Here is a 22,411-nt window from a genome sequence, read left to right on the forward strand (position 1 = left end):
TATGACACCTCGAACAGAGTAGGTTTTTACATGGAAACCTTGCTTCCCACCCTCTTTTGCCTCTCTTCTATAAAACTCCGTCTAACATCATGCCAGCTTTCCCCCAATCCGAGCATGTCTCTTCGACATGGACGGACTCCTTCTCGATTCCGAAGACAAATACTCTATCGTCACCAACACCCTTCTCGAAAAGTATAACAGGCCACCACTTCCCTGGTCCATAAAAGCACAACTACAAGGTCGACCTGCAGCTTCCGCCAGCGAGATTTTCTTTACCTGGGCCAACCTCCCAATTTCCCGTGAGCAATACATCGAAGAACAAGAATCCCTCAAGCGAGAATTATTTAAAACTTGTATGCCATTACCTGGTGTAACGAAGCTCTTAGAAGAGTTAAAGCATGCAAGATCAGTAGCAAAGGAAGGAGAGAAGGAAAGGGGGCTACACATTGCTCTAGCGACGAGTAGTCACAAGGAGATGTACGATGCCAAAACTATGAATCACGTAACACTTTTCGAAGTCTTTCCTCCGCATCGAAAAGTTCTAGGTGATGATCCAAGAATTGCACCTGGACGTGGCAAACCTGCTCCAGATATTTATCGACTAGCATTGGACACTATAAATCAGAGTTTAGAAGAAGGGGAGGAGCCCGTGAAGGCGGAAGAATGTCTAGTATTTGAAGACTCTGTGCCAGGTGTAGAAAGTGGGAGGAGAGCAGGAATGAGAGTAGTGTGGTGTCCGCATCCGGAATTAAAGAACGAGTTTGTAGGGAGAGAAGAAGAAGTTCTAGCAGGATCGACGGGAGAAGGAGGAAACTTGAAGGAAGATGGTGTCGTTGGTACGGTGGGAGATGGATGGGGTGATTATTTGGAGACCCTAGAGAACTTTCCCTATGAAAAATATGGGATTTTGGTAAACTAGAAGAGAGATACTGAAACTTGCACATAGATGCTTCGCGATAGAATATACAAATCCGATAGACTTTCGAGGAATTATTATAAAATTAAGATACCTTGCCAGTTAGCCTGGTATAATCTACCATGATGAAAACTTCTCAGGCATGAAACCAACACATGTAAAGTTTGTGCGGAAAGAAAGGAAAAGGAATTGATGGTATCGTTTCTCCTGTCTAATCCGGATCCCGTTCATCTTAAGAAACTCGTATGAGAGCAGTGTTGCAGTATTCATTAGGACGCAAAGAATATCGGCTCGACTAAACAAGTTTCATGAAGTGAAGAGAGGTAATGAATAGGTCAGAGGTCGTCATCATTCATTCAACTCGGTAAGCTTAACTTCACTACATCTATGCAATGCTTTGGCATGTCATTATGAATACACTCAAGTCAATTAGCACCATTCAATTCCATAAAGTCACTGTCATCAATCAACATAGTAGGGTGCAAGTTTGCACATCAAAATGGTGAGAATATATCGTCTCATTGAAGATTGAAGCCCTCGAAGGGTCGCAGACAAAAGAAAGTAATGCTAAAATACAGGAAAGTTATCCATTGCAAGCAATTGGAACAACGATCTAAAGAAAGAAAATTAAAATACAGAGAAAAGGCACGAATGCAATGTCTCATAAATGAGAAGCCATGATAACTGAAAAGAAAACTGAAAATCCCGCTGTAGAACCGTAAAGAACGCTTGGGTATCTTTTCCCAACTCCATCGCTATGCCTTATATCCTAGAAGAGCCTGAAATAAGGCCGTCAACACCTTGCAATGTAATGCCCGTGATTATAGAACCATGCCAGTACCAAAGAAAGTGTTGTAAATGTCGTAAATGCCATGCGAATGCGAGTTGCTATGAAAATACCCTGGGTATCGTTTTCCGAAAACTCCGCTGTATGAGTGATGCTGAATGTATCTATGGTGCAGTGTATCCATTCACCTTGCAGTTGGAAATATGAATAAATAAAGCTTTTGAAGGGACGTCAATGGATCGATTGACACTGGAGCTCAGTGAGTCCAATGGTCGAATGAAATCATGCAAGACGGTAGAGTGGGTGGCACAATACAAACGAAGATACCTCTTTTGCGAGAAGTAGCATATAAGCTCCTAGAGCTCATATGATACAGATATCAGTAAGCATTGCGTGAGTCGGAGATAAAGAGTAAAAAAATGCATGTATGGTGTCAAACAAGTCGATATCTGAACCCATAGAGTCAAGCTACCGCAATAATAACCGGCAAGAAGCAGAATTAAAGAATCGTATGTATGGCGCTGTTACTGTGTGCATAATGACTCGATTATCGAAGATTGAATCTTGAATCTATTGCGAGTTTTGTTGACTAGAGCAATCCTCCGGGTCTGGATACGTGCCATCGCTTTGTTGAGTGGTAAGACTGGGTAAATGTGGACTTTGTGAGACAAGGCCAACATTATGACCAAGCTGAGGGGTGGTGTAAGGACTGCTTGGGACAGTATGATTATGGTTATAGCTAGGGGTCCGATCTCTGAACGAGGGTGACATAGCCAGTTTGCGTCGGACCAGAGAATCCATGACCATCATTGAAAATAGTGCCGGCTTGAGGATTAGAACCAAAAGTGTTGAAGCTGTAACTCGGATGGGGAGTGAATGATTGTTGATTGCCCATATGTCCTTGTTGAAACGAGCCATCGCTATAGCCCCTACTGGTGGAAGGAGCTAAGTGAGGTGAATGACTAGCATGCTGAGAACGGTTATGGCTGTAGGGATAATACTGCGAGGCGGATTGATCATATGTACTTGAACGTTGATAGTAACCGTGATCGAATTGTTGATAATCAACGGGCCGACGTACTTGAGGCTTGAAATTGGTGTTCTCTGCAATCATTTGTGGGGTACCATGAGACTCGATACTGACGGGAGCAGGATATCCAGCGTGAAAACGTACTGCATTCATAGCAGAACCAAGCGCCATGCGATCTTCTTGTGACTTAGGCTTGAAGGTCCTATTTCTATGTGACATCAATTTACCGTCGACGTAATCTCCCCGCAGCTTAGCAAGCGGCATCAAGGATTTGATGATGATAGAAAAGTGGTCCACACGGTTGTCGTTCTTATCCTTAAGAACATGTCCGAGTCCCTTGTAATCAGGCCATTGTGGGTGTGACCATACAGTTTCCATATAGTCGACATTGTATGCTCTCGCATACCATCTCAGATCCTCCAGACTATAAGCCATGACTTTGGCATTCTTAGGGTCAAGACCAAGAAGTCGACAAATCATCTTCTTATAGTCATCCTCAGCTTCGGCTTCAACTACTTCCTGTGATTTAACAGGAGTTTTAGTATTGATGAGACGTGAGCGTGTGTTGATCGGCTGCCCCTTGGACTTCTTGGATTGCGGAGTCTTGCTCATGACAGAGTTGCTGGTATTGGATCGTGTAGGGGTCTTGTGAGTCGCTCGACGGCCTCGAAGATTTGGTCTGGCGTTGGATCTGACTGCTGAGTCGATGTAATCGTCCTCCGACTCATCTTCATCCTCCGACTCTGACATATTCTTGCGCTTCGTTGAGTTAGTGGCAGCGGATCGAGCAGGCTGAACGCGAACTAGGGCTATTGGCGTCTTTAGACCAGCTGTATTACCGCCAGAAGATTGATGAGGGCTGAAGCGGGCATACTTATCATATGGCTGTGCCTCTTCAGGGAGCAATTTGGCTAAAGCAGTAGCCGCTGCTTCGGGTCCGACGCCTTTGCTCAAGAATTGACGCCCAATTTCATTTTGCGCGTCGCGCTGAGCGTTGATCTTTTTGTTATTGAGCTTCATCTGAAATTCATATGTTAGCAACAGCACAAAGATAGGAAAGGACAAAATTGTTTACCTTCAGCTCTCCCTGTGGATGACTAACGAAGCGATCGAGGTATGGAGCGTCCAACAACATTTTGCACAAGGCCTTAGAAGACTACAAAATAGATTAGATTGCATTTCTTGGAGCATTGAATGCATACTCACAGTGCAGGCGCCACAAATAGCTGTCCAACGTTGACCAAACGAAGTATGTATCATTGGTCCCTCAAACTTTGACTCGTGAAATGCTTCTAGGAGTTTGACATCCATCTGTACAATTCTAGCCTTGTCCTGCGATTTTTCCATTAGTATTCTGGAATGAGAGGGGCTTAGGAATAAGTAGGAGGTCCACTTACGAAGATTTCCCAGCATACTTCCTCTATAGCATAGGCTGGATAGCGATTTTCCTTAAACTTGGTGGCTGCTTGCGACAATCTGCCGTGTTTGGTCGGTTTGTCAATAATGGCGTCATCGCCCTCTGTTTCGACGGAGTTGAACGCCTCGAACAAGTCCTTGATGAATTCTCGCTGATCGGCAGGGTCAACAGGAGCACCACTCAAGCGTCCCTCGTCGTAGGCTGCATCCAAGCGGTCCTCGATTCGGCGGCGCTTTGTCTCCTTCATGTCGTTCAGGTCAGAGTAAATGGCCCGGTACGGACCAGGGGGACCCCGAGGAGCTGACAACATTGGTCGGACGTGCTCCTCAGGGTATCCGCTAGTACCGTACTCGGAACTATTGTCGTCTTGGTCCATCTTCTGGAAATGAATAAGAAAGTTAGTCAATATTTTTTAAAGGTGAATTATTCTTGCGTCGGAAATCAAGAAAGGCAAGAGTAAATATCTCAATGTGAAAGAATATGTATGAATGAATGAAATGTTGTACTAACTACACGTTGGTGTGCGAAGCTGAAAATAGTCTTGAGTATCTGCAGACCAAAGAGTACGGAAATAAGTCTGGATGCGACAACTTGTGTTGATTATTTTAAAGAAAGTATGGTGTAGTATGATGATTAGACAAGAAAGACAATAGCAAGCAAGAAAGCAAAGAAGCAACGAACAAGAGAATATTTGATGGACCTTGTATTGTTTTTGCTGTACTTTGTATTGATTGTTTTTGCCTGTATTGAATTGTATGTGGGATTGAAGGAAAGAGGTTGTAGAATTCTAGGAAGTTGAAGTCAGAAAGTAGGGAGGGGTAGGTTAATGTTTTAAAAACAAGGGAAAGGAAGTGGAGGAGAGGAGAGGAGAGGAGAGGAACCAAATAAAGTGGGTACAAGTCAATGTGATCAAGAAATATATTTAAGTGAATTCAAACCGTGAATGGAGGCTGATTTCAAGAGGGAAATGAACCAAGCGAGGAGCCGTATTGGTTGATTGGGGAACCTGAAAGCTTAGGAGATAACCCGTACAAAAACCGAGGTAATGAGATTTTAGGTGATTTGTAAGAGCCAGTCAAAATGGGAGAAATGAAAACTGGTAGTGATTTGAATCGTAAAAGAGTGGCCTGTTGCCCTGGGATATAATGATTGTATTGTATTGAGTTCTCGTCTGAACCCCTTTCCACAATCTCTTTGAATAGAAAAGTGGGCCTATGTGAATGGACCTTTCCAATCATCAGGCGATACAGTATATACTAGTATCTTCGGTACGCTTGTATTTCTAGAACAAATGCGTATTTGTAAGTGCCTTCTTGTATTTTAGCCACTTTTTAGAGTACATGTAATATAGCTTTATACGAGGAAATCAGATAGTCCGGAGTTATATGATGAATGCACCTGCGTGAGAATGGAGGTAATGATCATATATAACACAAGTGTATATTGATCAGTTCCTTTAGAGTCTTGGTCGTACCCCATAACCAAAGTGCACAGTAACATGTGGTTGCATTCACATATTATGACAGGAACTTATAGATTGTTCAGAAGTCTCTGGTGGAAAAGTGGATAAAATATGGAAAATTGATGATAGCAGGGCGGTCTTGATTTCATCCTCATTCAAAATATCTTGGTAGAAGTGATGAATAGTTGGGTATAGATCAGGCTGACTTCATCTGCAATTCCCTTCTTCTTTTGCGATGATTCGGTCTTGTATTGAGCTTTCATACACAGATTGCAACAGACATATCCGCAGATGGAATAGAAGTTTACTTGGCATCGCTTGAAGTACTGACACTCTCAAGCGGCAAATACTGGCGGATGCCAAACATTATGGTTGGTTACATGCAGCTAGCATGAATTGCACGACTAAGAGCCAATTGACACAGCGCATATTCACCTCCATAGCAACCGAGACAATCACCAATACCAATAAGAAAAAACAGCGTGATTGCTTCAAAGTGGAGTCAGCAATATTGATAGTCAGAGACTTCAGCCACCAATCATTGCCAGTATCAAAGTTCAACGGACAACAGACTTGTATGTCACTACTCTATATAACACAGAAGTGCCAAATAGACCAGTGACAGGTCATTGCCTACCTCATGGTTGTGAAGTGGGAATGAAGCCCGGAAGTTCTGACATAAAGAAGCTCCAGTGACAGCGACAAAGTAGAAGGACAACGACGATAAAAGAGAGATGTACCGAAGATATAGCTTTGCGAAGAAAGAAGTCTGCTGTGGCTGGGCGTACCTTTATGAAGGCCGAAGCCTGTGCCGTGCTAGAGGCATGGAGTTCCAAATAAACACTAAAGGTTCTTGTTGGCATTTTTCGTTAACTTAAGGGAAGCTTATATAGATACTAGATGAGTAGGGAGGCTGTTAGCGACAATTCCAAAATCATTCAGATTCACCAATACCCAGCAATTCCTGTGGACCGGCCATGTTTTAGATTCAAGCGAACAAGTGGGTGGAACATTTGCATGTGGAAGGGGGAACTCTCAAGGTGCATGTAGAATTTTAGATCCCCACTACCATAATGAGAGCTCCAAAGTGTAATACTTGGCTTCGACTTGAAGCTAAATGTACACTAGATATGAGTTGGTCTGGTTATGCTAAAGCCCACCTGAAACCAGTTTCTTTTCTTGTACGCAGCTTACAACGCTTGTTGGCCATAAATTATCAAGCAATTGAGTTTACTTCGTCAGGCTTTTCGACAAGAATCGTGCCCGCGGTGAACAGATATAGAATCATGATCTTTTCTGTACGAGTGGAAGAGATATAATGGAAAGTGTTTCGTACCCTGGTTAAAATGGCATTGAGTTGCCCCAGTCGGAGGGGCCACTGGAAATAGTTAGTATAGAGCCGTTTTATTGTCATACATAAGCCGGTGAAGCTTGTAAGGAGGTTTTTACTCACTTTTTTTGTTGCTATTTTAGGGGTTTAACATTTTTGGGTGCTTTCTAGAGACCATGATCAGTTTAACAATTGTTAAATTCCACTTAAGGCTCCGATTGAAGAGGAGAGACTGCGAGGAGTTCAAAATCAGTAATACTCAATGGAAGCGGAGGCATGCTACATTGACGGAAATTAGGGAGATGATAAATTATAGGAACACGGAAGGACGCCCGAACTGCGGTGCTTGATCCTCCTCGTAAACGAGGTCGGCAGTATGAGAAAGCATTATTTAGAGCACGAAATTACACCGACTGTTGGAACTTGGTAGACAATACCATCATGGTCCACAGGGAAGACGAGTGTAGAAAGAGCTGAGTGTAGAGAGCTGAGATAAGTATAAGAGTGAACGTACACATTTGGAGGAGGATAGATGCCGACGACTAGACTTGTTGTTCGCGCAAACTTGGGAGTAATGGAAGGTGCTCACCTGTTTGTAAATATTGTTAGCAATAGACCAAAACTGTTAAGGTAGTAGGATTATCGCATGGGATAAAGATAAAAGAAGTACAAAGGACAGAACTCACTGTATTTTCGAGTCTGTCGGCGGCGAGGATAATCTGGTCAGTTTAGTCTTTCACGAAAGATAGAATGTTCGCAAAGTGGAAGCGTATCTGAATCAATTCAAATTAGTAACATGCTATCAAAGATTACCATAGTACTAATTTAAATTGAATAGGGATTGCTCGAGGTACCTGATGGAATGATATCTCGGGGTCTGCTGCGCATCTGGTGCAAAATCCATGCTTTTCACACTGAATTTGCAGGCAGAGCCGTCGAATTATGGTAAAATAGATACAAGTGCCTTTTGAAAGAGATAAACGTAGAATTTGATGAAGGTAACTTACTTTTTTGATGCTTCCTAAGGGTTGTTGTGCCCATTTTCGATTGTTTTTGGTATTTTGATGGTTTCGTTGTTGGTGCTTTAGAAAGAAGCAAGAGAAGATACCTATTTGTGCAAAGATACTTGGCAGGAAGCTGCTCAAATCTACGAGAGAAGCCTAGCCTTGAAGTTTGCAGGGATATTCCTTCAGTCCTAAGCCTCTTTGAGAGAGCAGGCTACAGGTCACGTTGCGGTGCATACTCCCGGTCTAATCATAGGCTTTCTGGAGGGAATATATGTAGTATCTCACTTCTAATGACCCTTTGTGGGATATACTTAATCCATTTACATCATTCTACTTGCCATTAAATGCATTGGGAGGTAGCGATTACAATCTTGGGCTGTATTCTTCTGTATTTGCTTCATAAGGATAATTCTAGATCAGTAATTGACCTTTCCAACTATACCAGCTCCTTGTTAGACCTGGCAATTGAAATTAATAAACTGTGGTTTGAAAGAGTGTCCTATGAGGGTGAATATGCCTTTATATTGATCAAGTAATGCTTGAGACCATGTCGTTCATCGGGAGCCTGAGCTTGTAAGCTGACTTCATCTCTGAGCTCATTAATAAGTTGTCCAGAACTTTTCTAGAAATCGAAATCTAACTATAGGGACTTGACGTATCCAAATGATCCTACCAAGTTCACCAAAACACTTTTATCTGACTGAATGTCTCTTTGTTTTGTCTGAATTTTGATAGTATACACCTATGCTTTTCCGGATTCCGTCAACAGTTCATCTCAAAAAGTCAAAAAGTCAAGACCCTTCAAAACGTGCAACTAACTCTGGCAGAGCACCAAGGACAATGTCCAAATGTTATGATGTATACAGTTTTTTTCCACAGACACTATTCTTGTGCTCAGTAGACAAAAAGCTTACTTACCACCACTCTCATGAACCACGTCCTTTGCAACTGGTGTAAACCATGGCAACTCTTCAACAACCATTGGGAGGTCCATCGTATAATTTCTATAACTTCCAACACACTCACTCAGGCATTATTTGTAATTGTTATGATCAATCAATCTAAGGTAGTAGACCTTGGCCTGCTTCGCAGACCTCAAAAAGACTTCCAGAACAGTTGAACACAACACCGCCAATTATTTCAACTACAAGAACCAAAGCACAAAGCCTTCTATCTGGCAGCAGCAATCATTAAAATGTTGAGTTTGGCATCAACTACTACACTTCAATACAATAAATAAATCTGGCAAGTGTGATCCAGAGCTGGTCAAGGGTGACGTTTTGGGCTCAATGAATTTTGCTAATTGTTACTTTCTTTCAGTCGACTGCAACCCCCAACAATTACAAGAACGCTTGGACGAGATCAATATCATCTGCTCTTGACGAAACCCATCTATTACTAAAATGAACAAGAAGACTGAAGGCAGGTTGGGGAGGAAGAGATTGCCACTAGAGTTCATGCTTGGGGCGGATCATCACCATCAAAGGCAGCCGAAGGCCTCTTATATTTCGCAGTCACTGGCAGCACTTCAAAAGAAGTTGTGAAGAACAAGAAGGAAGGCTACTCGGGTTTCTCACACACTCGGGCTCAATGTCATCTTCTGCTCCACTCCATGTTGGAAAGTACGCGCCTAGACGATAGGTCTCTACGGTGCAAGTCTCGATTATCAATTGCAAACAACGGCCCTCGGCGCGCTTGTTATACCACGCAATTGAGAGTCGCATCTAGAATTGGGTACACATCAGGAACAGTTGTGCCACTGGCATTTGATAGATGCGCGCCGAAGTTGGTACAGGCGTACATGCTCCGTTGGGATTCCATAACTGAACTACGTAGCAATAATGCTAAAAGGTTTACAGATTCTTGCGATTTTTACATTGCCACTTGCAGACAGCCTACACAGTAGACTCGAAGTCTTGTGCCTCCGCAAACACACAGAGATTTATCATCAATATCTAAATTATACTCGCTCACCAGTTTTCTAACGGTATATTGAAGGATAGTCGTTGACTTCGGAATGCAAACCCACCATCCTACTATTACATGTATACAAAGTAGGAGATGGTCATAATGATTAAGGGTATTGTGCAATACAAGGTACCACAGCAAATACCAACTACAAGCTTGGAACATAATATTACAATATTCCTTTACCATGACAAGCCATACTTAATTCTTTGTTCTAGCGCGCAGTAACTATCAATATCAAATATCCCAAAAGCAAAATTATAACTCCAAAACTCCAATAAAGCAAACAGTAAAGAGAAACCCAACAGTACAGATTACAATTACACTAACTAAAAGAGAAAACTTCATTCCATTACTAGATGCCATGACAAATGAAGCTTTTAAGCATGCAGTCTTGTATCTTTACTACCATGATACCATAACACTGAAAGTATCATCCCCATCAGTTGAGGAACGTACTGGTAGAAGACCTACAAAAAACAAACCTGTTTACACTTCGCCATCACGTGTTCGCTTCGAGGGAAGCTTGACTTTCAAGCCCCTTTTCAAAGTTGATTCTGTTTTGAAATTTCTGGGTATACTTCGGCTCGACTAAGATGCCTCATCAAACTTAGAGATATGACCTCTGAGGTATATCATCATATTTACCAATTTCCTCTTCCTCTTCTACCTCTGCCTCTTCCAAAACCTCCCCTATTAGTATTTTCACCTCCAGAACCCATCATGCCTTGATCAAACCCTCCACCGCCAAATTGACCTCCTCCAAATCCCCCCGCACCTCCCGCCGAATTCGCGCCTCCAAATATCGAGGGGTCCATCTGGCTAGGATCCATCCCACCCGCTGCCATCATCTGTTGCATTTGCTGCATCATTTCTGGTGTCATTCCCTCCATCCCAGGCATACCGCCTGCAGCTTGCATTCCCGGCATTCCCCCCATAGCCATCATCATATTCATATCCTCAAACATTTTCTTATTGTTCTGTGCGATTTTATTGGGGTCGAATTCTGAGCGTAATGATTCTTGTTTGTTGGCGTAAAGGGCCCAGGTAAATTCATCGAAACCGTAGTTGAAGTAATCAGATATATCGGTACCGGGTCTTCTCCAAGGTTTGTCGTTTTCGTTGAGATCTGAATGGGTTGAGATTAATTACATGCATAATTTGGGGTAAATTAAAAGAGAGCTGAATACCTTCATCGATGTTAATCTGTGTGATTGGTTTTCCGGCTGGCTCATACATAGGCTTCGCATTTACATCAATTTTTGATATCGCTAGTCCAGGTAATTCTGCACCAGATATCGCTGGTGTCTCGGGGTCCTTCTTTACTTTTTCCGTTTTCGCGCTGGGTGCTTTCTCATCCGCTTCGGTCGTGGTTTTCGTATGGCTTGGAAGATCAGTGCCTGGCAATTTATCGTATTTTGTGCTTCTATTTTGACATTAATACTAACTAAGCACAATAAGCTGGGCGCAAAACATACTGAGGCTTGGTGGACGGCGGAGCACCATCTTTCTTTTCTGTGATAATATCTATGTCCTACATCCGTATCAGCGAAAGCTATACAGAGCTTCGAGGTAACCATATCATACCGAGTCACTATCCTCATCCTCATCTTCCTCCTCACCCTCCTCTAAATCTTCATCCTGTTGTTCGGCTTTAACTTCAGACTGCGCAGCTTCTGTTGGAGCGACTTGATTCAATGAAAGCGGCGCACTCTCTTCGGGCGCATAAAAATCATCATCTTCATCGATATCCATTTTGATTATTGAGGTTGTATTGAGAGTCCGTGTTGTGATTTCTGGGATGGAAAGTTGTCGCGATGCTACCTAGCTAGCTAAGTATGGTAAATAGGTATGGCATGTACTGTAACACAATAGCCTCGTCGCCTCAGTCTTAGTGAATATTAGACGCGTTTAGGCTTAAGTTTTAGGACGAGATGGCCCTGGACAATTATTAAAGCTCTCTCTTATTATTATTCATTGATTTTACTTGAATTTCATCCCCAAGAAAGGTCACAAACAATAAATTATTTTCACATGGCTTTAACGAGATCTTTTTCTGGTCCAGGTGGATTAAGTATTAATACCAATTCTGCCAATTCTTTATTGTAAGTTAATTATTCAATTGAATTGCCCAATTCAAAGGTTTATTTATTTGGTCGTGTCAACCAACTCATTGCCCAAGCTTTTTGTGGAGCAAAGGGAAAGCTCTCAAAATAATTCATTGTGAAAGATTTCACAGAGGGAGAAAGAACATTGAACGAAACAAAGAAAGAGCGATTCTAACATTTCATCCAGTAGCGGATCAGGAACGACACAGCCATTATCAGGAGGAATGTTTGGAAGTACACAGGCTGCAAAGCCTTCCACAGGTCTTTTCGGCGCACCTGCAACTACATCTGCTCCTCAATCTGGTGGTTTATTTGGTTCAACAACTTCAGCTGCTCCGTCTACCGGTGGTTTATTTGGCTCAGCTCCTGCAGCATCAACCTCTGCGCCGGCAACTGGAGGATTGTTTGGAGCCGCTCCTGCTCAACCTGCGACTGGTGGATTGTTCGGAAACGCCAGCACTTCTCAACTGGCTTCAACTGGGGGTGGATTATTCGGTTCAACGACTGCCGCGACGACTGCTCCTGCAACGGGCGGGTTGTTCGGATCTGCGACCACTAACAATAACCAGACTCAAGGAGCTACAGGTGGCGGGCTTGGGGGAGCACAATCCAATAATCAGACAACTGGCGCAAATACAGGTGGTGGATTATTTGGTGGTACTGCCTCGTCACAACCTGCGCAGAATGGAGGTGGATTATTTGGAAATTTAAATCAAGCAAAACCTGCAGCATCTGGAGGTCTCTTGTATGTGACCATCGCGATGAAAAAATAATGATACATCAACTAACTAGCTTAGTGGCGCAAGTCAACAAACTCAAACTCAATCCCAACCACAGCAAACATCCTCTCTTTTCGGCGCACCAGCTCAAAATCAACCACAAGGCCAAATAAACAACAATATGCTTGGGGGTAGTCGTTTCCTGGGTCAATCCCAACAGCCTCAACTTGTTCCAGGCGTTCAGATTGACCTAAGCCAAATGCGCGGCACGACACGATTCAACGACCTTAACGAAACCGTACAAAAACAAATCGAACACTTCGACCAAGTAATTCAAGCTCAAATAGCCATGAAAAACGACTGCGATGCCATCATGCCCCAACATGGCAAGCTTCTTGAGCACATTCCCAACGACGTCGAATTTTGCCGGAGAAAATTACTCGGCATGGAGGAAGCCATGGAACGCGACGCCACAGAGATTGACCAAGTTCGTCAATTGATAAAGAAAGACGCGGACAATGCTACTCTAAGTTTCCGCGCAATCGATAATCAAAAATTGCCAACCCAATATCAGACCCCTGGCATCTGGGCTACCAAATCTACGAACAACCCCAATAGTGCAGCCAATGACACTGATGCTCAAGATTTGGTGTCATTTTTCTCCGCTACCGCCGATGAATTAGACGCCACGCTCAAGAAGTACCAGAATAATTTCACTGAATTAGAAGCGCATCTCAAGAGCCTAGAACAAAGCACAGCGCAACAAACCCAAGCCTTACTAGCGCGCAGAAATGGAAGAGCTTATCAACAAGAAAACCAGGTCCAAGAGTTGGGATTGGCACTTGTGGAGTTTGAGCAGAGTATTTTACAGGTGGCTGGTAAAATTGGCGCGAGTAGGGAAAGTATTCAAGCGTTGCAACTTGGAAGTTTCACGGGCCCTGGAGATAGGGGTAGGAGAGGCGAAACGCCGACAGGGTTTGGAGCCAGTGTTAATGGAGCAAGTGTGAGGGGGAGAGGAGGTGTTTATTAAAGGATGGGTGTATATAAAGTTGGGTAGGCTGGAGAATCTGTTCCAAGAGAGATTAGAAATTGATTCAGGTGGCGTCTGGGAGTTTGGGTTGCGGGGGCTATGTGCTCATTCTTCTACGTAGCATTCATGTCGGCATTTGCACGAGAAAAGCAGCGTAAAACAACGTATGAATTGATTGGAGATACCAAAAATGAAACCTAATGTACTATCTGCAAATTGGATCTAATGTGTTACATGTGAGAATCGAGGTTCGGACGCAAGAAAGTGACTGGTAAAGCATTGTTGGTGCGTCCAAGTCCATGATGGTTGTCTGGGCTACGTTTGGAGAAAAGTCGTTGCCTGATGTTCAAAGTTTGAATTTTGAAATGATGTAAGTAAATGGTCATGTTTATTCTTACATGTGAAAAATCACATGAAATTTAATCCGCTATCAACCTTAATGTCAACGCTAAGAGTGCTGCAAACTACCATACATATGCCGGTCCATGATGTAGAAGAACTTCTCATCCCTAACTCCCCATTCCGATTCCATTCCCCAAACTCCACATCAAATCCAAGTATCTACATACACCTTCTCCCGCCATCAATTTCTAATCATTATAATTGCTCTGGCCACTCCCATCCTTATTCACAACCGGCAATCCATAATTCTCTCCCAACTCCTCTTCCTGACTCCTTGCGTTCTTCTCCAACACGGGTTTCTCCCCATGACAACACACTCGAACCGCATGTCTCCTATGTGGCGCAAACCCATACGAAGCAGTATGATTCGAAATCCTATTATCCCAAAACGCCACATCATCCTTTCCCCATTGAAACCTCACATGCAATTCCTGCGTCGTCGCCACAACCTCATTCAAGTACGCGAGAATAACATCGCTTTCGACTTTAGGGATTCCGACAATCTTGGTCACGAAACCCTGGTTGAAGAAGAGGGACTTCCAGCCTGTGACAGGATGTGAGCGGATGAGTGGATGTTCGGTAATGACGGGATCACGTCGAACGGGACGCCCCAGTGCGCGTGATCCTTCGGCTTGGAGATGAGAGGTATGTAGCGCGGTGAGGGATTCGAGATATTTTTGCATGGGCGCGGAAAGCGCATCATAGGCTGCGTATTGGGAAGACCATAGTGTGTCGCCGCCGCCGCCGCGAGGGGGCCCAGTGAGAACTTTAAGTGAGGTGTAGGAGGGTGGTTGGATCTCGTATGTTACGTCTGAGTGCCAGAGAAATGTAGGTGTGAAAAGTGCTCTTTGGTCTTTGGATTTCTCGTCTGTGTACACGACATGCACATCGTCTAAATCTCCGCGTTTGGGTACGGAAGTGGTTGCATGCTTATGCAATGTTCCGAAATAAGAACCTAATTTGCGTTGTGCTTCGATGTCGAAGTTCTTTTGGTTGCGGAAAAAGACAACCCTACGGATGGAGATGAGTCGAGCGAGATCGTTCTTGGCAGCATCAGTTAGGTTGGCTAGATCAATCCCGTGGATTTCGGTGCCAATCTTAGGGACGTAGTCAAATACATCAGTAGTAGTTGACAAGAGGTCTTTGAAGGTATCTGAACCCAAAAGTCCTTTGTCTGTGTATGGGACTTCCTCTAACGCTGGCCATTTCTTATCTGGGAAAGAAGGTCGGAGATCATCATACTTATAGGTCTCATGTTTCTCGACTATAGTGCGACCTGGTGTATAAGAAAGCACCGATTTGGTGGTGGATGGAGTTTTGGTAGGAAGAGAAGCGGGAGCTTGTTCAAGACTGACTTCTAGTGAAGGAGCCATTTTAGGAAAGACAACCTTAAGCGTAGAAAGTATTCGACTATAGTGTTTGCTCAAGAAATGAATATCACTGTATATTTTAGTATTTCAGGGAATAGTGACAAGTTGGAAGTGGTATGAAGAAATAAATTCTTACTTACGAATCTACCTATATAAGAACGAACCCGAGTGACATGGCACCATCGATCCCATCAAGCACACCATCTTGCGTTTCCATACTTTGAAATCAACAAATTAGAGAATGAGTAAGCCTGAGACCTCAGATGGCATTACAAACCTCACATACGCTTGCTTCGTCTGTTATCATAATCCAAGCACGCACTGTAATCATTCGCACGTAATGAACATGTAGATACCTACTTAGAAACCTACCTAGTCTGCAGATGCCAACTCCTCCACCCCGTACCCAAAGCCTAACATTGCAGTTCCTTTGAGCTCACCGTTGCAATCTCCTGGGGGTATCTTGACTAGCATGGAAGTCTCGAAATAACTTTTCCACCGCCATTCCAGAAGTTTCATTCCCAGGAACAAGGACAATGGGATACTTTATTGCGGGGCAGGAGCTGACGATCGAGTTGAATCTAATCAACACAAGTGTGGGGAATGCAATACCGTGCCATTTCCAGAAAAGAAGTACCGATATCCACTTCATATATATCTACTCAACCGACTCGTCATTCGTTGATCGAATGTCTTTGATGCATTGATATTTCCCCCTATAATGGAGCCGCAAGTCCCCATACCCCTGATTGGTGAAACGTACGCGTTGACGTTTCGTTCCCCAGAGTTTGGTCTTCAACGACACTCGCCATCGAGAAGGTTTATAGCGTGATCAATTGAGATCTCGATAATGATAACAAGCACTGCGCACAAAATAGTATAAGTTTCCTGCGGATCTCGATTTCAAAGGAAGCGGTCAGACTTCTGACTACACATTCGATCACGACATTGATATCGCCATATCACGGGACCTTGACAACGCCCCACGAAGAATCGGTTCAGAGTTTCCGTATCTTGTTGACTTGAAACGACATAATAGATGAGATGACATCCTTCTAATCTGGCTGTGTCTGGTTGTGAAACGTCTGAAGTTTTACAATCTAGCCCTTGAGCCCCTGTATGTTAATTGCAAGGTCGGGTAGTTGAGGAACCTTGGAAGGCTGTCATTTCGGCCAGACGAATTGTGGCTGTAGATCAAGATTCGTTACCACCTACCTGCCCACAGGTTGTCGAGCCACTCACTCACTCACTCACTCCATCACCATCGACCTCGACACACCGAAATTCTCTTCAAATCACAATCTCATGCATTGAAACACCTTTAATTATCAGATAAAGTAGACAGTATGTTGAGGTAATCTGAGTAATCGTTATTATCTCCTGAAACTATTAATATATAATGTGGCTGAATTATAACGAATATTTCAACAGCACCTTACGTGTTAGAGTTGCTGCAATTGAAGGAAGGGACGTCGGTTTAAATGTTGAATTTCTCACAATTCTGACCTCGTTCAGATTTTATATCTTTCATTTTGTAGACGTGCAACAAAGAGGTGTTTGCTCTCCCTGATCATGTAGATGTCATGCGTAATTATGTAATCACAACTCAGACTTTGGAATTTCCGAAAATCCCGATGCATTTAAATTAATTTTCTATATCAAAAAGGAATGTTCGTTCTTCTTAAATCTAGGTAATACTTATCAAGCTAAATCATTGTTCATTCACAGTTTGCTATTAGACTCGCCTTTTGTTGGCGGTTGTGTTGTGCGTTGTTGATCTGTAATCATGACTTCAAGTCCAAGGTTGTCCATTCCTGCAAACATCACAGAAATTCTACTGGGTTCTTCAGCACTAGAGCAAAGGTTTCGAGAGGCAGTGCAATCGAAGCCATGATTCACGAGGATCGAGTACCAAAAGAACCTTCGCAAACCGAAAGCTTCTTTTGTGAGGATCATTCTGCTTGTTGACGTGCCGTCTCTATGGGCATTAGCATCTGAAAGCTACCTAGCCACAACACTCATACAGCATTCACGTCTTGAAGCAGAAATCCTCTTTGCTTCCCATACTGTAGCTATGGCACCAGGATACACTTTTCCTACTAATTAGATATCTTCTGCGGAGTTTTCACAAAGAGCAAGGAGTATAATTTGTGTGTATGTGCAATGTACATTGGTTGTCTATATTCTAAAATTTGATAAACTATTTACAAAGAAAGATAAAGGAAAAATCCATCCTCTTATGTCTAAGCCTCACAGGTTTCATCATCATCGCCAGCTTTGGCGGCTGAATTAGCACTGGCGGCACTGGGTGTAGTACTACCGGTTCCGGTGACGACGCGGTAAGCTGCGATCTTAGCAGCAGCCTGCTCAGCAACAACCATGATAATAGCCTGGGTATTACCAGTTGGTAGATCGGGGTGGATAGAGGCGTCAACGACGAAAAGGTTGTCAGTACCGTATACCTTGGTATTCAAGTCGACAACGGCGGTACCGTTGGTGCGTCCGTCATCGGTGCCCATTTTAGCAGTTCCAACCCAGTGATCACCACTGACAAGAGAAGACGAAATGATGCTTGCGGGGGTTGCTCCTGAAGTCTTGTAGCTGAGAGAGTAGCTGCTGTTTCCTGCGACATTTGAGGAATTGCTAGACACCATGTTCAAGAAGAACTGAATAAATTCTGAATAGACGGCCATATCTTCAGTCGTTTGCAACCATGGCTTGGTGTTAAGGACAGTACTACCAGATGCCGAGATTCCAAGCTCACCAGTACTGGTAGTACCATGAGTGAGGAAGGCTTTGATAGTGATAGTGTCATCGACCATCGCACTAACAGTGCCTTGGAGGTAGCGAGCTACACCGTCAGTACCATTGATTGAGGTCCACAAGTGCATTCGTTGAGCTGCCTGTGCGATAGTTCCAGAGCCTTGCTTGTACAAGTCCATGTCGGTGGCAACTGGCGATGTAGCGAGTCCATTGAAATCAAAAGCTTTGAAGGCAGGTGAAGTAGTGAATTGCAAAGGCACCTGAGCATGGTCCTTCAAATTGTGACCGACAGGAAGGTCGATCCAATCGGACGAGTCTGGCAGGGTAACACCAGACGTGCCGGTTTTAACAATGTTGAGCGCGTCAGATCGACCAATGCCAGAGTTCCAGAGAATGCGGGGAGTCGAGAGAGCGCCTGAGGCGAGGACAACTTTACCGTTGGCATTGAGATTGATGATTTGACGGGAACCATCTGTAGCCTGAGTCAAAACACCAGTGATTGTGCTTCCATTTCGTAAAACCTGGATGACGCTAGATTCGAGCTTCAATTCAAAATTATCAAGCTGCTCGGCGAACGGCATGTAAGTTCTAGCGGGACCAGCTCGGAGGTGATTGGAGATACTCCAGGCAGGACGAGAGAAGACTGCCTGTTTCTTGTTGGGGCTCTCAATAGAGTCGACCTCACTCCAACCTTGTTGTCCAAGATATGCTGACCAGGTGGTGTATGCCGAATCATCGTAGTATTTTCCATCCGCGGAAGGCTGGGTAGTACCAGGGTTACGAGAGTAGAGACGGTCAGCTGCGTCGGATACAGAATTCCAATCCCATCCAGTTGGCCAATTCTCAAAATCATGAGCAGGGGGATGAATGAAGTTGATGCCATTGATGGAGCTCGAACCTCCAAGAAGACAGCCAGCAGTAGATGCAGTATCAGAACAGAACTTAGTTCCCGAAATGGACGCAAGACTACTGCCAAGAGCCGGCACATCATAGGGAGTAAGAGTAGAGTTCCAAGAGAGGCCTTGAGTGGAGCCGAGGGCAACTGTGTTGGCTGGACCACGCTCAAGGAGGAGGACACTGACACCGCTCTCAGCAATACGCTCAGCAACAATAATACCTGAAGCACCACCACCAACGACAATGACATCGTAAGTAGAGTTGAGTGTAGTGGGAGCTGGGACTGTGCTATTTGAGCCACTACCACTTCCCGGGCTAGTTGAATTTCCACCAGATGGAGTAGCAGCGGATGCCCATGAAGCCCATGTAGAGTATTGCGCAGATCTAGCAGCTGTCAAGTTGAGGTTGTAGATATTTGAACCGACATCATGGTATGACAAAGCACTTCCCGAGCTAGATGGAGTGGTGGGAGTGGAACTTGACACAGCATAACCGAGAGTGGCAAGTTCACTGGAAGCATCGAAAGTTGTCAGGCCTCCGACCACACATGATTGGCACAGGAAAGTGTATGACAAGTGTGTGCTGTTGATGAATGTACCATTAGCAATTGGCAGAGCTGCAACTGTCGAGTTTGTGTACACATCGGGGTTGGAGTAACCGGTGGCATATCGAAAACCGGATTGGATCTCTTTGCCGTTGGGCCATGCAACAAAGAGGAGTTTATTAGTCATGCCGGCGCCCATGGAAAGCGCACCCCAGCCTGCACCTGAAGTGAGAGGAACCACCAATTGACCGATGAAATCGGCTGTTGGGTTCTGGGGGACCGCAATACCAAAGCTAAATCCGATCGTGGTGTCCGAGTATTGTTGAAACTCGATGCCAGTGTTCGTGTCGGTGTAGGCGCCAGTTGTAGTAGCTGCCGTGGCGATTTGGGCAAGCCCAAGTAGGGCTGTTGAGCCCAAAATTTTGGAGTACATGGTGAGTGTTTTTGCAAATGAGAATAGGAGAGTTTGGTTGAGTCTGCTTGTGAGGAAAGAGCAAGAAGGCCTTCAAAGGCTTAAGGAACGGATAACTGAGTACTGAATGATTGACAAAAGCCGACCCAGCGGCAAGTTTGAATGAATCTAAAGAAACTTCTGATATCAAGAATGTGTGAGGAAAAGATACACGAGGATGAGATCAACTTATTATATACTGCATCTGCATCCTCGTCTATCACCGATACATATCTCCAGCCCTGTCCACGGCCCCTGAATATTTTGAACGTCATCCACTTCGCAATCTTCACCTACAGAGCTCGGCCTCCCTCTTGAGATAAATGAGCATTCCCCTTTCATATCCGGTGTTCTTGGCGCCAGATTTGACAAGATTAATGGGTCTCTGGGTCTCTGGGTCTAGTAGCCGAGACAACCGACTAGGGGATAAATTCTGCCGAACACACCCGTGCCAACCTTATATTTAAGCTTGCATTTTTCTCGGTATAAATCCATAATGTAAACATCAGAAGATTAAGATGAACTTCCTTTGATAAGGAACATAAAGCAAACAACAATACTGAAGAAGTTGGTCATTGCGGGCTGCTTACTGGTCAGAACAGAAAATAACGTTTCATCCAAAGAGCCAAGACTGTAACGGGCCCCGGTGCAGATCCACTTCAGTTTCGTGGGATTGTTTGATTTTAATACAAGGGACACAATCCCATCAACGTTTGCCCACCTCTGTATATTAAATCAAACTCCAATTTGTTTCTTCTTTATGATATTAAGTGATGAGTGCTGACTCCTGACTAAGTCGGGTACCCGACTTTCTAGCCACCTCTGTTTCAGGCTACCCTTTTATATCAGAAAGTGCTTTTTCAACTTATTAATATCTCTATCAAAATACAATATGATTTATTGAAAATTTATATATATATATATATAATTCAAATCATTTTAAGTCTAGATTGAAAATTTTAGATGTTTAGGATTTTTTTAAATAAAGATCTGAAGCTTTAAAATATCGATTTTTTAATTTATATAGGAATTATATACAAATTTGAAATCAATTTTAAATCTTTAATAACTTTTTAATTATAATTGATAAAAAGAAACTAATAACTTTTTTAAAGGTTTTAAGCTTGAATTTATATAGGAAATTAAAAAAAAAACATTTAATACTTATAGAGATATAACTTAAATAGGGAAAATAAATCCTTGTAATTTCGAAAGTATTTTTATAAATATTTATTAATTGAAATTTTTTTCATTTTTTAAATCTATTATATTATAAATAATAAAAATTTATAGTTTATTTTTAGTAATTTTCATTGAAAAGTTATTGAAGATTTAAAAAAAGTAAAATTTGTATGTAATTCTTATATAAATTAGAAAATAAATATTTTAAAATTTTATATTTTTATTTAGAAAAATCGTAAAAATCTGAAATTTTTGGTATAAGTTTAAAATGGTTTAGATTATATATATATGAATTTCCAATAAATTCTATTTATAAATAAAGAAGTTATTAATAAGCTAAAAAAGCGATTTTTAATGTAAATGAGTAACCTGAAAGAGGAGTAACTAGAAAGTAACTTAGTACTAAGCGGATTATATAATTTGAGGCATTATTACATAATTATATAATATAATGATCTTTAATTGTTATAAATTATTATGCTAAGATTTAATAACTATACGATTTTTATATGATTTTTATGTGATTTTTATGTGTTTTATATTCTTATTTAGGTTTTATATATCTTCAAAATCTTGTAATTTTTCTGTAAAATCTTTACCCTATAATAAGAGGTGTAATTAATTTGATTATTACTATAAATCATAATGAGCTGACGATGATTATACTTATATAATTACAAATTGCTCAATACTGGTCCTGACTATCTGTGCTTTTTACTGCGTATCGCGCTGAACCTTGGCGTTCCGGGGTCGGGAAAAGTGGCGGCAGCAAGCTCGCATGATCATGATAATTAAGATTGGATTTGAAATCACTTTCTCTATCCCCTTCAGCCAATTTTCCCCGAATCGGAATACGGCGATTACTCGTTTCTTCTTTTGGGTTTATCTCGTAGAGTTTTCTTAAGATCCTTCCTTAATGGGAAGGCATGATCATGATCCCGGTAGCTGTCTCAGAAAATCCAAAAAAATCCAAAAGTCAAAATTGTGCGTTGATATGCGTTAATCACGCACTTCGGAGAGCCCGGCTG

General features: G+C 42.8%; 6 protein-coding genes across 6 annotated transcripts; 2 read left to right on the forward strand and 4 right to left on the reverse strand.

The window, feature by feature from the left end:
- Nucleotide 1: 1 nt before the first annotated feature.
- On the forward strand, nt 2–919 carry EAF01_006558 (uncharacterized protein; the record flags this gene model as incomplete). The annotated part of the gene is made up of 2 exons (XM_038914812.1): nt 2–18; nt 97–919. 2 exons carry the CDS (start codon nt 2–4, stop codon nt 917–919), a joined length of 840 nt encoding a protein of 279 aa, XP_038769767.1.
- A 1,354-nt stretch (nt 920–2,273) lies between these two features.
- Nucleotides 2,274–4,526, reverse strand: EAF01_006559 (uncharacterized protein; the record flags this gene model as incomplete). The annotated part of the gene is made up of 5 exons (XM_038914813.1): nt 2,274–2,635; nt 2,667–3,753; nt 3,809–3,889; nt 3,940–4,065; nt 4,131–4,526. 5 exons carry the CDS (start codon nt 4,524–4,526, stop codon nt 2,274–2,276), a joined length of 2,052 nt encoding a protein of 683 aa, XP_038769768.1.
- A 6,035-nt stretch (nt 4,527–10,561) lies between these two features.
- Nucleotides 10,562–11,672, reverse strand: EAF01_006560 (uncharacterized protein; the record flags this gene model as incomplete). Its single annotated transcript, XM_038914814.1, has 4 exons — nt 10,562–11,046; nt 11,108–11,343; nt 11,396–11,451; nt 11,505–11,672. 4 exons carry the CDS (start codon nt 11,670–11,672, stop codon nt 10,562–10,564), a joined length of 945 nt encoding a protein of 314 aa, XP_038769769.1.
- A 279-nt stretch (nt 11,673–11,951) lies between these two features.
- Nucleotides 11,952–13,774, forward strand: EAF01_006561 (uncharacterized protein; the record flags this gene model as incomplete). The annotated part of the gene is made up of 3 exons (XM_038914815.1): nt 11,952–12,022; nt 12,213–12,770; nt 12,823–13,774. The coding sequence occupies 3 exons, from the start codon at nt 11,952–11,954 to the stop codon at nt 13,772–13,774; spliced, it is 1,581 nt and encodes a 526-aa protein (XP_038769770.1).
- A 590-nt stretch (nt 13,775–14,364) lies between these two features.
- EAF01_006562 (uncharacterized protein) lies at nt 14,365–15,549 on the reverse strand (the record flags this gene model as incomplete). The annotated part of the gene is made up of 1 exon (XM_038914816.1): nt 14,365–15,549. The coding sequence occupies one exon, from the start codon at nt 15,547–15,549 to the stop codon at nt 14,365–14,367; it is 1,185 nt and encodes a 394-aa protein (XP_038769771.1).
- Nucleotides 15,550–17,789: 2,240 nt separating this feature from the next.
- Nucleotides 17,790–20,183, reverse strand: EAF01_006563 (uncharacterized protein; the record flags this gene model as incomplete). The annotated part of the gene is made up of 1 exon (XM_038914817.1): nt 17,790–20,183. The coding sequence occupies one exon, from the start codon at nt 20,181–20,183 to the stop codon at nt 17,790–17,792; it is 2,394 nt and encodes a 797-aa protein (XP_038769772.1).
- Nucleotides 20,184–22,411: the final 2,228 nt, after the last annotated feature.

This window comes from Botrytis porri (genome assembly GCF_014898465.1).
Source record: "Botrytis porri strain MUCL 3234 chromosome Unknown BPOR_008, whole genome shotgun sequence".
Taxonomy (NCBI): domain Eukaryota; kingdom Fungi; phylum Ascomycota; class Leotiomycetes; order Helotiales; family Sclerotiniaceae; genus Botrytis; species Botrytis porri.